We start from the raw sequence: 15,551 nt of genomic DNA on the forward strand, positions 1-15,551 counted from the left end.
AGGCCGAGCTTCACTTACGTGCTTCTTTCTCACAGGAAGCGGAGTGCAGCTTGCGATTCCCATAAAGGAGCCAAAGCAATCTGCACTGCTTTGACTTCCACAGAGATAGTTCCGTGCTTAATAATTTAAAATGATGCTGCTATATAGCAAGAAGAGGGTGACACGCAGCAGGAATAGAAGTGAATAACCGAAGACCTGCGAGAGGCTCAAAGGCGACATATCCGCAGTCACGCACGGTCTGCTACTCGGCCCTTTCTACTGTGTATCTATGAAAACATCACCATAAGGCTTTGCACACTCATGCCCCTCATCCAAGGTTCTTCTAAGAGAATTGAGTGGAAAATTCCAGAAGGAAGCACTTCGGTAAGTGTTAAAGTGAGCACTGATCTGGTGGACTCCGTACTGCCCCATTCTGCCCCCGAGACGTAACTGGCCCTTGTGGGCCCGTCTGCAGCTGCTGGGGCTCTGAGTGGTGGACAGGGTGATCACACCGGCTGCCCTCCCTGTGACACTGCCACGCCTGCTTTACTTGTAAACAGCGCCGAAGACGAACCAAGTTACGTGCACAATTCAGACATGCCAAGGTGAAGCCACGGCACGCGTCCTCCAAGTGGAAAGGCGAAAGGGCAGGCTTAGTGAGGAAGGACAGAACAGGATGGCGATGCCGCCAAGACCTACACCGAGAGAAACTCGCTGGTGAAATTCGAATTGTGCTGCGTTTGCAGTCCTGCTACAGACTGCAGAAAAGCCACAGTCGCAGCTCACGTAATGGCCTGGTCAGGACGGAACTGTGTCACCGTGTGGGCTGTCGCCATCCACTGCTTCTGGCACTCAGGGGCCAGGGACAGGTCCCCAAGGGTGGGGACAGGGACACAGCTGGGCCCTTGAGGGTGGCACTGCTGTCCTGCTGAAGGACACTTCAGAGCACTGGACTGCTTGCTTGCATGAACAATGCCCTAGTTTATACTGGGAGGCACAGATTTCCAGAGTTGTCACTTGGAAAATTACCCTTGCCGGGGCTGGGGATTTAGCTCAGCGGCATAAGCGCCTGCCTTGCAAGCAGGCAGTTGTGAGTTTGATCCCTGGTACCGATAAAAAAGAAAAAGACAAAAAAAAAAAAAAAAAAAAGAAAATTACCCTTGTGCTCTTCCTTATTTTCAATCCTAAAAAAGAAGCAACAACAAACTTTCCTGGGGTTGTACAACACCGCTAGCCGGTGAGCTTTCTGGGGCTTGCACAGCCCCTGCCTTTCGGTCCAGGCCATGACCGGAGTGGAGACGCCGAGGGTCCCGACGCTCGGGCCGTGGGCCAGTGGTGCTCACCCTGCTTGGAGTTGACATCGGACCGGATGTGTGGCGGGTGCGACCCCGGGGAGAAGTGCTCGTCGCTGTAGGTGATGAGGGGCGTGAGGGGGTGCACTGCATGGGAAGGCTGCACCACGGGCACTTTGTTGGACTGCAAAAAAAAAAAAACCACAATAGCACAGTTAGTGGGGTGCCCGACTCCTGTCTTCCCTGCCCCTCAGTGTCACCCGAGAGCACAATCAGTCAGCAATGGCAGCAAAACCCAGAACCACTCCACCCTGTGTGATGGAGCTGTCCCACGGAGGCCCCTGCACGGTGCCTCGGCAAATCTGCCCAAGTCCACAGATGTCCACCAGAAGGACCTGGCTACGTCCCCAGGCCTGAGAGATTGAGGTCAGTCACCCAGGTCCCCCCAGGTTCTGTGATGGGCTGTCCATGGTACCCATGTTTGTTCCCAGCAAGTTTCATTACCTCACTGCGAGGTCTGAGCTCAGCAACGTTTTCTAGACACCAAGGTCATTTCTTTGACTTCATCGACCTACGATCTATGATCATTCTAATTGCACCCAAGACTGAAGTCCAACTCAGTAAATGTGACTCAGTCACTAAACAGGGAGGCCGTTTTACAGAAACTCTACCTATTACGATGCTGCATTTTTGAACAATGCTATGACAGTGGCTATCAAATGTTCTCACCACGAAAAGTAACTTTGCCATTCAGGCAGATTCTACTCTCCCCCAATGTAAAGGTACTGCGAAAAAGTCACATTACACCTGAGAAATACACTTTTATCTGTTTAAGAACAATAAAGAAGAAAAAGGAATTCTACCCTTCCCTCAAAGAACAGAGACCAAACACAATGATATGCAGGTAAAGGCCGGCTCTGATGTTAAGCCCAACTACTAATTACAGCAGTCTCCAGAAGGTCTCTTTTGGAGGCACTTCAGTAACGAGTACGAGGGTTCAGGAGGAACAGACTAGAAAGAGTTCACTGGTTGGGGCATGCCTGCGCCACAATCACCTCGAATTAGAGACTGAACCTCCTGAGGGCCACACTCTGGGCACAGCTGGATCTGACAGCAGCTTCTCCAGCAAATATTCATAGTATTATTATTATTATTATTATTTTAGAAAGAACAGTGCCGCAACCACTATACAACTTGGACTGGTTAAACTCGATCAGTACACACTAATTCTGTCTTTTTTTTTTAATTTTAAAGAAAATAAAACCTAACAAAATAAAACAGAATAAAGCCAGTCAAAACAAAACAGTGACAGTGGAACAGAACTGCAAAACAGGATAAAAGGAAATCTACAGTGGCTCCCATAATGCCCCTTTTCATCTTCACGGTAGTTATCCATGCCATCAGAAATAGTAAAATCAAGGAAAACAAAACAGAATAAAAACCACTCAAAACAGAGCATTAAGTAAAACAAAACAATAAATCAGAACAAAGCAAAATAGTGAGAGCATATTGGATTTCAAAAACAAGTCAGAAGGAAACCCCGTATTTGCTATATTGCATACCGTCATCCTCCCGATAGATGCTCAGACCTCTGGTCTTAGTCCTGCAAAGTTAACCAGACAGTACAAGCACCGTGTTCCTTTTGCACCTCGGTTGCTATCCACTCAGCCTGTCCTCTGAGTCAGCCCGCTGCTTCCGGGCGGGGTGGGGGTCCTGATTCTCAGCCTGGCGCCTGTCGGCTCACAGGAAGGTGACCCGGCTTCTCGCTGGACTCCTCCCAGACCCAGCATGGCTTCTCAGTGTCTTTTACAAATCACATGTTGAAGCCTGCAGCTCCAAGGCCTGCTGTCAGGAAAGCTAGGAGCCGATATCCCAGTAGCTCTTGGCACTCTCTGCCCCCGTCACCAACACCTCCACCCAAAGACTGACTTGCGGGGTGGGGGGGTCTCTTTGGACAATGGCATAATTTCCATTCTAGATTTTCTTTACTTTGTAATTATCAGCTTCTGTCCAATGGCCAAACTTGTATAACGCACAGAGCTCTTGGCATTTGAGCACCATTATCAAAAAAAAAGTTTTTCTCCACACACCTCAGCACATTCGTGCATAAAAATGTGTATAATGTTCAAAAAAACTTTTAGTCCTTCTGCAGTGTGAGCGATGCAGTTTGCCAAATGCAGAGAGCAGGGCCCTGAAATACAAGGTATGTGAGGCTTGAGGAGTGGGGCGGATTGGGCAGGGAAGGAAGGCTGTGAGTATGCGTCCTTTTAAAAACAGGAAAGAAGCGTAAGCCCCAAATGCTGAAACGGACGCCTTGACTCTAGAAAGGCTACTCTGGCTTTTATTTTGAATCTCAAAAGAAGCACAATTGCCAAATCATCTACAAAGGTATTTTCTAGGGGTGTTTACAGGTAAGCCTGGCAGAAACCTCTGGGGACTCTCCACGCGCACCCCGCCTTCCGCGTGGCTTCCTGGGTCCCCAGCACCACCTCCAGGAACCCGAAGTAGCAGGCAGCATCTTAATGTCCGACCTCTCCCTGCAGCCATGCAGCTGCCAAGCTGATGCCTTGAATTTTTGCTAAATTATGCTATCCTTGCTCTCCTCTTAATTTTACGGTTTTCAACACAGATTTGCTTTCCTGTGGGAAGGAGATAAGAAGCTGAGGATTTTAATTTAAGCTCTGGCCTTGTCTTATATTTTGCAAGATGGGGAGCGAGAGCAGTACTAGCAGGTGTGTTAAAGCCAACAAGTATTACGTCCATTTCGGCGGCCAAATAATAAAAGTAATGTGAAATCTCAATAATAAGTGTGAGCGGAATTCCAAGGGTCTTATTTTTGCCTCCTGTGGACCGTCTGCACCACGAGTACACATGGAACAAAGCGGATTCCAACCCCGCAGCAGATACCTGACACGGTGCCACAGAGGCAAAGGTCCCCAGCCCTACACGGTGTCCTTTGATGTCACTCCACTTGCACACAAAGCTGAGCTCTGCCTCCTCGCTGGAGTCTCACATGGCCACTCCGAATCCCACTCCCCCAGTCTCCAGCAACAGCATGATGCATTTTCCGGTAGGCAAACACCAGAGGGGTGAGGGGAGGAAAGCTCAACCTGTCGCCTCGGTCTCTGTGGACAAACAAACGTGTGGACCGGGCTGGTGATGCACAGTGACACACACAGGTGTGTCCGCACCCATGCATGTATGAAGCACTGCGGTGTCCCAAGCACTTCTGCAGCACCCACGACACACACAGGGCCATGGTCCCTGCTCTCCTGCAGCTCGCTTCCCAGGTTTCGGGGGCTGGGACAGGCAGCAGGGGCCGCGTGATGGGTCCAGCAGTATGTTTTAAAAGCAAGAAAAGCAAGCAGCGAGGAGTGTGAAGAAAGTGAACAGGTTGACGGGGGCTGTGCACCTCTGAACCAGCGAAGCCGGACGTGGACAGGCCAGCGGGTCCAGCTGCTGTCTAAGGAAGCCTCCACGCATAGGTCCCCAAGAAGGGGTGCTGAAGACAGGGCCCCGGCAGCACACAGCACAGCACGGCTCTGCCCGGTCCCCACCCCCGTGACACAGGGGCGCTGGTGACGCCATGGAAACAGAGCCCTGGGCCTCTTGGTTCACTCTCACTGCCACTTAGGGGAGGAGAAAGTCAGCCCGGGGCTCTGATGGCACTGGGTGCCAGACACCCAGAGTCCCACTTCCTGCAGCCCGGTCTCCTGAGCCCTCCCCAGACAGGAAGGGCGGGCACAGCGGGGTTTCAGCAACCATCACCGCAGACACCACTGACCCAGGCAGCGCTGCTGGGTGCTTGGTCTCCATCCTTGCAACACCTGTGGGGTGGGTTAGTGTCACCATCTCCCGCAAAGGTGGGGTAGGGGCTAGACTGGGACAAGCGAGGTGACTTCCCCTGGGCGTGGAGGTGAGGCCTGGCTCCCCAGCACGGAGGCCAAGTCTGCAGCCAGCACAGCCAGGTTTGTGTGGTCCTGGACACGGAGCTGACTACCTGGACTGTCCCCAAAGGCATGTGACGTCTGTAAAACACTGTGTGGTCTCTGTCCTGACACAGGGATCACAGTGGACAAAGGAGGACCTCAGTGTGATGGTCAGAGCCTCGGAGAGTCCACACTGCCATTCTCCAGGGTGAGGCCATTCTGGGAAGGCCCTGCAGGTGACAGCCTCTCTGGCACCACAGCTGATAAAACCCTGTGGACAACACCAAGCGGGTGCCACTTAGAGGCCTGAGAGCCACGCCCAGGGCAGCTTTCCCAGAAACAACCTACATGCCGTTGGCAGGAGCTCAAGGTGTCAGCCCTGGAGGATGTGGTTCTGGGCAGGGCGGAGAGCAGCTCTCTCCCCTGCTGAGAAGGGGTCTCAGAGCCACCACCCCAGGGTCCCACAGCCCCACAGCCCCACAGCCCAACTGCCACCCCAGCCAAAGCGTGGGCCCTTCCCTGCAGAGAGGCCCCAGGTCCACGCCAGCTGGCTGGGCATCTATTTCATATGCGGACTCCTCGTAACTGCTGAGCAGAGCTGGGATGGGGGTGATTCCATCTTGCTGTGCCCCTTCCAGTGGCCCCAGATTTCTCTCACTGGACTCTGGAGACCCCCAGCACTCGTGAAGCAGAGCTATGCGTCACTCCAGCCAGGTCAGCTTCCCGAGCCCTGCACACCCACGTGGATGCACTGATTGTCACCCCAGCTCACCTCAAAGTCTGTGCCCAGCCAAGCCACGGGCCTGGGGCAGGCCCCAATGGCTTTCAATCATGAGGGCTTCCCTCATGCAATTCAGGTGACTGGGGACACTTGAGGTGCTTCCTCCTAGCTCTGAGGGACGAGGCTGTGGGTGAAGGGGTCTGACACAGTCACGGGGTGCTGGGGGGCAGGTTCTCGTCAGGTAGGGACAGTCGTGCTGTTCCTCCCACCCACACAGTGTGACTCCACTTCCCTCCACTGTCCTGAGCCATCCTGCTCGGCGAGCGCAGCCAGCTGTGGCTCCACTGCCCAGGGGCGCCCAGCCATCCAGAGACTGCTGTACCACCAAAGACCCCAGGGAGGCCACTGGTGAGGCTGCTTCAGAACAAAGCAAGCCGAACCACCTGTCCCATCCACTGTTTTTTCCCCCATCCACTCTTGAAGGACATGACGGTGAATCTACACTTCAACGCCAGCCCCACTTAGGTATCACAAGATGCCACCACTGCAGTCAAGCCTGAAGGTCTGATGCTCGGTTGCCGGGGCAATGCTGGGGCGACGTGGCTCACTTGTGGACAGAGCGGGCTCGGGGCGCTTCCCTAACTATGCTCAGGGCAGCCACTGAATTTTTCAGACTCTGTCCTCACCTGGGGCAGGTGATGGGGAGAGAATACTGACTCAGAGGATAACAAGCAATGTGAAAAGAACATCTGACTTAGGTCCTAGCACATAATATGTGCTCAATAAACACTAGCCACATGGATTAAAAAGAGGGTGTTCACCCAGATGGTGAATTAGCCTGGCTTCTCTTTCATGAGAAACTCAAAGTGTAAACACATGAAGAGCACAGTGAAAGGCAGACGACAGAAACACAGAGGTAGACGCTTTACAGATGAGGAGGCAGAAGGGAAAAGGAGATGGGGGGGAATAAAACGGACTGAGAGGTGGCACGGGCAGGCACAACTCTGGTGAACAGCACACCTACAGTGTGTTCGTTACATGTCATGAGCTAATAACAAATAAAAGGGGGCCGGCAGATGAACCAGTGTGACCTAAATGCCCATGACAGTCACCTAAGGCACCCTGAATCACAAGTTTCCTTTCAGATAAGGAAATTTCTCACCCCTGCCCGGACCCCTCCCCGCCCTCACCTCCTCTCAGGCTGCAGCTGAGACTTCCGGAGGGCAGCTGCGTCCTGGGGGACCCCAGCCCCAGAGCACAAGCACCCTCGGTGTGCTCCCTCTCTGTGCTCGCCTGGGCAGCAGCACCCACGGCAGGAAACACGCCTGAAAAATCCCTGACGGGCCGGACGAGCTTTGGTCTATGTAGATTTGTCCATCAATATTTCCCCCGCTGGAAATTAAGGAGCGATCTAAAGCTACTGAATTCATTTTATATGAGCGGGGCAAACCCACTGTGGATTAACATAAAAACGTACGTTATGAAAAAGAACCACTTTCTAAACAACAACAAAAAAAGACAAGAAGAGCAGTGTTGTTTCACCTTTTTATTTTTGCAAATCCCTTCAGAGCTTGCTTTAACCCCAGTGGGGATTCCCACTGTCTTCTCTGACACTCAGATCCCCTTTGTGACATGCGGCCTCCGTTACAATCTATGAGGTCTGGGCCCCTGCACTCCAGTACGCTGCTGGACAAGAGAGTTATTTTAGGAGATTCCCCCCAGCAACCGTGGAGACCCTCCTCCTGAGCCCCAAAGATGGAGGGCAGCTTCCTGAAGGCCACACGCTAGATCCGCAGCACTGACCGGGCTGGGCCCCAGGCATGGGCTCACTGTGCAGCCCAGGTCCCAGCGTCCCCTCCTCCATGCTGGTTGTCAGGCGAGGGCCCCAGTGTCCCTGAGAAGTGGTCTCCTCCACCCCAAAGCAGCCACAGTGCAGTAAACCAGTCTGAACACTGAATCTCTAATGTCCTCTTTTTTGACCAGCACAGCTTTCCTCTATTTTTCTTCTTTTTTGTTCTTGAGACAAGGTGTCACCATGTAGTTCAGGCTGGTCTTGAACTCACTGTATAGCCCAGGCTGGCCTCCAACTTGCAGGGATCCTCCTGTCTCAGCCTCCCGAGTGCTGGGATGACAGGTACACACCACCATGCCAGGCTTGAAGAGGCCAGGGTGGCGGGAGGCAGGGGGCAGATGGATGTGCAGGTGTAGACGGCTCAAGGCCAGCAGCGTCACTTGAGCTGAAGATAATGCACTTAATTTTTACAATTTCTTTCTCTGCTTCACAAGAAGCTGCGCAAGTCCGCCCTTCACAGATAAGAATCCAGTGCCACTGCAGTCAGGGCTCTTTCAATTTCTTACTTTCCACGACTCTGTGTTTGTAGTACGCGACGCCCACACTCCACGGGGAGAGAGAGGTTCATGTGCCGGGTACCTCTGAATCCTTTTCCCCTGCCCACCCCGCTTCCCCAGTCCTCAGCCCCTTCCCATCTGTGGACGGTCTGTCTCCCTGCTTCCCGTCCTGTCGTCTGGCTTTTATCTTGCTTTTTAATTCATGTATACCTTGAGTCTCTTCTATGACAGAACCCATATAATGGTCCAGCTCGTGTGCTGGTTTATCACAGCTAGCAGTTAGTCTCAGGGTGCATCCACGGCCTTACAAACGACTCCAAGGCACCTTTCTCTAGCGCAGAGCCGGACTTCACATTGCCCTGCTCACATGCCAGCTCTGAGGTCTAGCGGGTCCTGCGTGTCGCCTCTCATGCACAGTGTCAGGCTGTGACTTTAAGCGCACGTGCGGTGCAGGGAGAAAGACCCGGAGTGAGGCTCAGCACGCCTGGCCCACACCTCCTGCTACACCAGGGCAACCAGGGGTCCGGGTGCAAGGCAGGCTGCGCCGCGGTGGCCGGGAAATTGCTAGGCGGTGCGGGATCAAGGTGAGCTTCCTGTGGAGAACTGTTTTAAAGCACTTTGGCTTCCTCTCCAGCACTGATGGTTTCGGACCATCGCTGGCCTTTTGAGAAAAGTTTTAGAATAACCATTTTACATTCAAGTGCAACGCTTCTATTAAAGGCTATGCAGAACCTAAAATTAAGCTTCATTTTAACTTAATTATGTGAGCCTGTAGGGTGGATAAAGAGTCATATAATTGCCTTCCCGTTTATTAGTCACTAATCATGCCCCAGATGTGTTATGAAACGGAGAAGGCAGAAGGGAAACCCATCAAGCAAAGGCAATTAGAGAAGTGCAGGTGACCAGAGTTAAAAATCTGGGCAGACAGATGAGAAAAACCAGGAGGGGTCACTGAAAACCGGCTCCCTGCTGGAACCGATGGTGGGTGACTGTCACTGTGATCACCCTACTCTCCGCATGGTCACGTAAGGAAGCTGAGGCCCGGGACAGTTAAGGTCACACAGAACTGTCTGCGTAAACACGAGGATCGTCCTTCTCCAAACCGTCAGATCCTCACTGTGAACACAGGGAAGAGCCAGGGCTCTGGGGTGACTCACTCTGCGAGCCCAGAGCAGACCCACTGTTTGCAGCAACTGGAGGCTTCAGGCAGAGAAACTGAGGAAAGATCTGGAAGCAAACATGACCTCGAATGGTGTGAAGTTGTAACTCATGCTCATCCGACTGAGGTCCCAACGCCTCTGCCACACCCTCAGTCTCTGTGCTCCTTAATCCTTCTTACTGAAGGCCCTCCTCTGAAATCAGCAGAGAGAGCAAAGCAAGCCCGATCTGGAGCATCCTGCGTTCCTGGTGGTCCAAGGTCACAGGCAAGACAACAGCGGCAGAGCCCGAGTTGGAGGAGGAGGGTAGAGATGGGATCAAGGCCAAGAAGGCCGGACCGGGAGGGCAGGCACCTGCTAGGCTCAGTTACTGCTGGGGGTACAGGGGTACAGTGTCCAGGGCTGAAACTGGGAGGAGGCTGTGCAGACACAACGCAGATCCATGGCTGCGGGGCACACAGAGGAGATGGGACCAGGGACACTGTCCCCGCCACACGCCAAGGCCAACCGCAGTTTGCTGACCGCAGCGTGGTGACTTCTGACATCAGCAAGTGGAGTGCGGCTGTGTAGGTGGTGGGACCAGAAGGTAAACCAACCAGGGAAGGTGGACAGGCAGGTGAGAAGGAGAAGAGGACCCTCCCCGGTCTGTGTGCAGAGGCCAGAGGGGGCAGCAGGCTGTCCTTCCCTGAGCCCCAGGGACAGGGGTCACTGAGAGAGCCGGACACCAGGAAGGGGCAGAATGAGGCATCACAAGGTCCGGCAGAAGTGGAAGACGATGTGGGCCCGAGAAGGCAGACCTTGCATGGTCAAGGCTAGTGTAGCCCTGCAGCTGGCCGGCCGAGAAGTGGGGGAACATCCCTGTCCTCGGCCTCCCAGGGACAATGCAGAGCTCCACCCTTGATGAGCCTTCCTGCCTGCAGTGACCAGGGAAAGCAATCACCATACTTCAGTGCAAATAAAACTGCTTTTAAAATGACACATGAAGCATTCACATCGCTCTCACAGGAAGGTCTTGGGCCACCACAGCGGCTCCAATGGTCACAGGCACAAGTGCATGCCAAGCACGCTCTGCCTCAGACGAGGTGGCCCCCACGTGAAAGCAGTCGGTCAGGGCCTGTGTTTTTCTACCGAAGCGCTTTCAGAAATTGAAAAGAGAAAAACAGCAAATAAATTGTGCTGGGTTCGACTTCTATCAGCAGGATGAAGTCTGAGAGTATAAGCAACTGGGAGCTCACGTTAACCGGGGACTCAGATCATTTCCCTCGACCACCTACATGCGGCATCTACCCTACAAGACACGCTCTGCCTGGACAGTGCCGGCCGGCGGCCACCAGCTGGAGCCCCTGGACTGCGGCCAGTCACAGCTGACCACGCTGTGTGTGCAAGAGTCACACAAGACTTCGAGCACTTAATGTGTAAAGAATGTGAATTGCATCCATGTCTTTACACTGGTTACACGGTGCAGTCCCGTGTCTAATGAGCTACGTTAAATAAAACTAAAATTCATCTTACTCATTTTTTTGATGTAGGTATGAAAACATGTTTTATTTTTGCTTCAATCAGATTTTATCAGTACATTTTAAATATATGGAACGATAGTGTTGATCTTAGAGAATGAGAGAAATTTTAAATTATAAATATGAGCTGGGTGTGCTGCACACCTGTAACCCTAGCACTCGGAGGCTGAGGCAGGAGGATCACTACAAGTTTGGGGGTCCACTTGGCCTAAGTAGTGAGTTCAAGGCCAGTTTGAACTACAAAGTGAAACTGTTTCCAAACCAAAAAATAAAAAATAAATAAGTATGACAGGCATTTGTTCCTTAAATTTTATTTCTATCAGGAAGCTATGCTAACAGTTTAAAACTCTGAGTAGGATCCCTCCACTCAGATCCAACTTAAACAAACAAAAAGTAACCATTTAATTTTTTTTAATAAAAGGAAAATTATGGATACAGAAACTGAAAATCAGGCTGGGCAAGGCAGGGTGGTACATGCCTTTAATCCCAGTACATCAGGAGGAAGATACCAAATTTGAGTCTTGCCTAGGCAACTTAGGGAGACCCTGTCTCAAAATAAAAAATCAATACAATTAAATTTTTAAAAAGGGCTGGGAATGTAGCTCAGTGCAAAAGGTCCCGGAATAAATCATCCCAGGTACCACTCCCCTCCGCCCCAATTCAGTGAAGTCAAAGAACTGCCAATGTAAAATTGGAGGGAAGTCAGTAAATTTAAATCCGAATATTGCAACAAGTAGTGCAAAATTGTAACAATTCATTCTCTGCTGAGGAACAAATTGCTAACTGGCCTGGACCACTTGTAGGTCACAGGGCCCTTGGACGTCAGGCACCTGGGACGGCTTTTAAACACACCTGCCACGCACCTGCGAAGCAGCCGCGAGCCACTGCCCAGTCGGCACGGTCCCCACGGTCCTTCGCTGCACACCCTCAGCAGAAAGGGCACAGCCTCTCCCGAGTGAGAACAACCCAGCGAGACCTGCGCCAACTCACAGGAGATACTTGTATGAGTCAAGGAAAAAGAACCTTTGCTTCTGGATGTAAAAACCAAAATCCTGAAATGAGCTGGAAACTGAGGCTCAGCACTTAAATGACAAAACAGATGACACAAACCAGCTTCTATGTCCTGGGCACGGTGTGATCCAGGCGCCCTGACACGTCCAGCCAGAACAGAAACCCTTTGCAAACATTTGCCGCAGTGGTGAAAAAGGAAGAAACAAAACATAAAGACCTGTAAAAAGGCTTTCAATTCTATTTATACATCACGAAAAAGAAACTTCCTACCGCCCATGGAAAGCTAGAGCAGCGGAGATGACAGAGGCTGCTTCCTGCTCGTGGTAAACGACCCCGTGTGAGCGCACAGCCAGGGATAAGCTCCTCTCTGCAATGCTGCTCGCAGGTGGGGAATTTCCTCCTCAGAGTCTCTGAGATTTCACAGCCTCCTTAGGGGAATATACTGCCAGGGCTGGGCAGATGCCAGGGCCCCATCTGCCTGTCTCTGCCCAGAGCATTTGACGTGCCACACCCCTGGGCTCAGGGCATGCGGAAGCCAGCTTGTGTTCTCCATCTGGCTGATGGCCATGCTTCTGTGGACCCCGAGAGCCCGTCATTATCACGTTGGCAGTCTGAGTTTGCTTGGGGAGGGGCTGTCTTGGCTGTCCCTGCCAGGGACACCAGTCAACCTGCGGGGTCCTTGGGTAGGGCACTCACACCAGCACAGCACTGGCCAACACCGGTCCCCTCTGCTCCCAGGGGAACCTCGCCCGGATTTCAGCCCCTTCTGTCTCCTGGATAAGCAACAGGACCACAGTCTGGAGCTTCGTCTGCAGCTGCTACACAATGTGCCACGCCATCCAGGCGACCTAACTCAGGACCCTTCCTGTGACGTGGGATACAAGCAGCCATGGTGCTTAGGTACTGAGCCTGGCTCCTGGTCGCTGGGCCCAATCGCTCCGGCTCTAGGTCTCCGAGCACAGAGAGAAGACACAGGCACAGGCGTGGGCATTTTCCTCCTCTTCTTTTACTTATCAAGGAATGGTGAATGGAGGGGCAGCAGTGACACAGTTATTTCAGAAAGTGATCCAGAAGACGCGAGGGCATGAACCTCTGAGTAGCCGAGGCCACTGCACAGGCATCGGAGTGGCTGTCCAGGCCACAGTGCGGGCAGCTGCCTGTCTGGGAGAGGACAGGGGACAGAGAACAGGCCATGGGTCCAGCAAGTTCAGGGGAAAAACGGCCTCTTCCTGCCAGAGACATGAGCCAGCCCAGGAGTCCTGGACGGGGAGGGCAGAGGAGCCCAGGCGGCAGGGCAGGTGCAGCGCAGGACTGGACCTGCCCAGGGCCAGGGCCACCTGTGCCTGCTGCAGAGTTTCTCCCCTTCTGTCTCAGGATCCCACGAGTGGGCTACACACAATGCCACATTGTAAGGGCAGAGTGGGTTGGGCACAGAGCAGCATGGTGATACAGGGTGCAGATGCACGGTCACCTCAGCTGGGAGTAGCAGAGTCGTCTGGCCACCCGCTGCCAGGCGCCCTCAATGCGGGCCGGCGACGCACAGGGCTTCTGGGAAACCAAGCCCGACCCGCCTGGAAGTGTGCATAAACAGTGCTAACATCCGAGTCCTCCCGACGCCCAGGCTGCCCGACCCAGCTGCCTGCCCACAGTGAGTCCCGGAGCTCTTATTAGATGACTTCCTGCTGGGCACCCAGTTTTTATCCACTACCCAAATGCTGAAGGACATTTTATTTCACCTCCTCAGCTCACAGCAGCCTCTTAGTCTGGTGTGTGTGTGTGTGATTCTGGGCACTGAACCCAGGGCTTCTGGGTTTAGTCACATGTCCAAGAACCCTTTTAATTTTTTTATTTTGAAACAGGGTCTCACTGAGTCACCAGGCTGGGCTTGAACTTGTGATCTCTCTGCCTCAGCCTCCTAGAGTAAGTTCTGCTACAGGAATGGGGTTTCTATTGACGCCTGATAAGATCATCTAGAAAGAGGAAAAATACAAACACAGCGGGACCCAGACACCTGGAGACAGAAACACAGCGGGCGGCACAGAAGAGGAAGAGACCAGTGGGAGACAGGCAGCCGCACCTCGGCATCTGCGGCCCGTGAATGATGGGCTGCTGCGTCAGCCAGCGCCGAGTGTGGGCCACACTGCAACCCCGAGGTCCCCAGGGCTCAGAAGCCCCGAGCTCCAGCAAGGGCACCTCAGTTTCCCCATCACCAGCTCTGGGAGGTGCAACCACGGCCCAAAGCGATAAGTGCTAATCACACTCGAGTGCTAATCACAGTGCAAAGGGCAGCGAGCCTCCCAACACCACCTGGTTCCTGTGGGTGCACCACACACCCAGGAAATGATGAGAATCAGGACAGAACTGTCACTTCACAGCACGTCAAGCACCAATGCAGTGAGCCTCAACGTGGCCGGGCACCAGGGACAATGATGACCCCGCAATCCTGACACTGCGCGTGCGAGACTACACGAGCGGGGTTTGGATCTCTCAGGGCCCTGCTGACGGCGGCCCAGCTGTCACTGGAAGCATTCCTAACCCCCGTCTTCCCCTTGAGGACCATCAACCCCAGCACGCATTCCTCCTGCCCACATTCGAGCCACACCTACAATCCCAGCATGTCGGGAGGCTGAGGCTGGAGGGCTTTGTGGGGCCACCCTGGGCAACTCAGCAACGTAACAAGACTCTGTCTCAAAATCAAAATCAGAAAAGGTCTGGGTGGCATGAGGGCAGCCACCAGCAGGAATTGTGCAGGCAGGCAAAAGATGCCACCCAGAAGCGTCCCTCAAATGAGGGAGCTGATGTTTGTGGCCCTGTGCCCCAAAACCTGTGGGGTACAGAGAAGTGATTCTACACACAGCAGCAGCAGAGGGACAGGCCTGTCTCAGCTTCTCAAGGGACTTCATTTCAAAGTGGATGCCCTGGGCAGTGGCTTGCTCCAGCTAGGAAGGCACTGCCAGGGAAACGCTGGCAGCAAACCCCGAAGAGAACTGGACTGACACCCGGTGAGGTTACAGTCACACCCTAAGCGGTACAGCCATGTGCCCTGCCTCAGCTGCGTCTCACCAAGCCTTTGTCAGGAAGGTGTCAGTTACAACACCAGTGTTTCAGAGAGAAAGGAGAAAACTCGCAAAGCCCTGAAACATACAGGCATAACACAGCCAGGACCAGTCCCTCTGCTCCTCACCAAACAGGCAGCACCCCACTCCTGGGACCCGAGGCCAGGCTGCGGATTCACAGGCGAGCAGGGGTCCCCAGGTCAGCCTCAGACGTGGTGACACACCGCATTTGAGCACACGCAGTGAGCAGGGTGCTACTCGACGGTTTCTCCTCAAGCCTCTGAGCCCCGAGCCACGCAGGTACACAGGAGGTCAGGGAGAATGGGAGCCCCTTGTGTATTCAGGAGCCCCCCAATCCCAGGACAAGCATCATTCTGCATGGTGCCTGGGTGTTTCACCTTCCAATACAGGCTGGTAACAGTGTCTCTCCAGGTCACTGACTCTGCCACCTGCTGACAACTTCGGGGTATCTGGTCTACCTTGACTGACCTGCTCATTCGCTCTTACTTTACTGGCATTAGAATATGTTTACGGAAAGAA

General features: G+C 53.3%; 1 protein-coding gene across 10 annotated transcripts in view; it reads right to left on the minus strand.

Annotated features, from left to right (window-relative positions):
- Positions 1-15,551, minus strand: part of Lef1 (lymphoid enhancer binding factor 1) — a 93,484-nt gene that overhangs the window by 30,271 nt on the left and 47,662 nt on the right. For all 10 annotated transcript variants that reach the window (XM_003467993.5, XM_013150600.3, XM_023564340.2 and 7 more), the window contains exon 4: positions 1,323-1,455. In XM_003467993.5, the coding sequence (XP_003468041.1) occupies positions 1,323-1,455 (133 nt within the window). The remainder of the gene's footprint in view (positions 1-1,322; positions 1,456-15,551) is intronic.

The sequence above is a fragment of the Cavia porcellus genome, unplaced genomic scaffold (assembly GCF_034190915.1).
Source record: "Cavia porcellus strain 051 isolate PalLab524CR breed Dunkin Hartley unplaced genomic scaffold, mCavPor4.1 scaffold_14, whole genome shotgun sequence".
Classification (NCBI taxonomy): domain Eukaryota; kingdom Metazoa; phylum Chordata; class Mammalia; order Rodentia; family Caviidae; genus Cavia; species Cavia porcellus.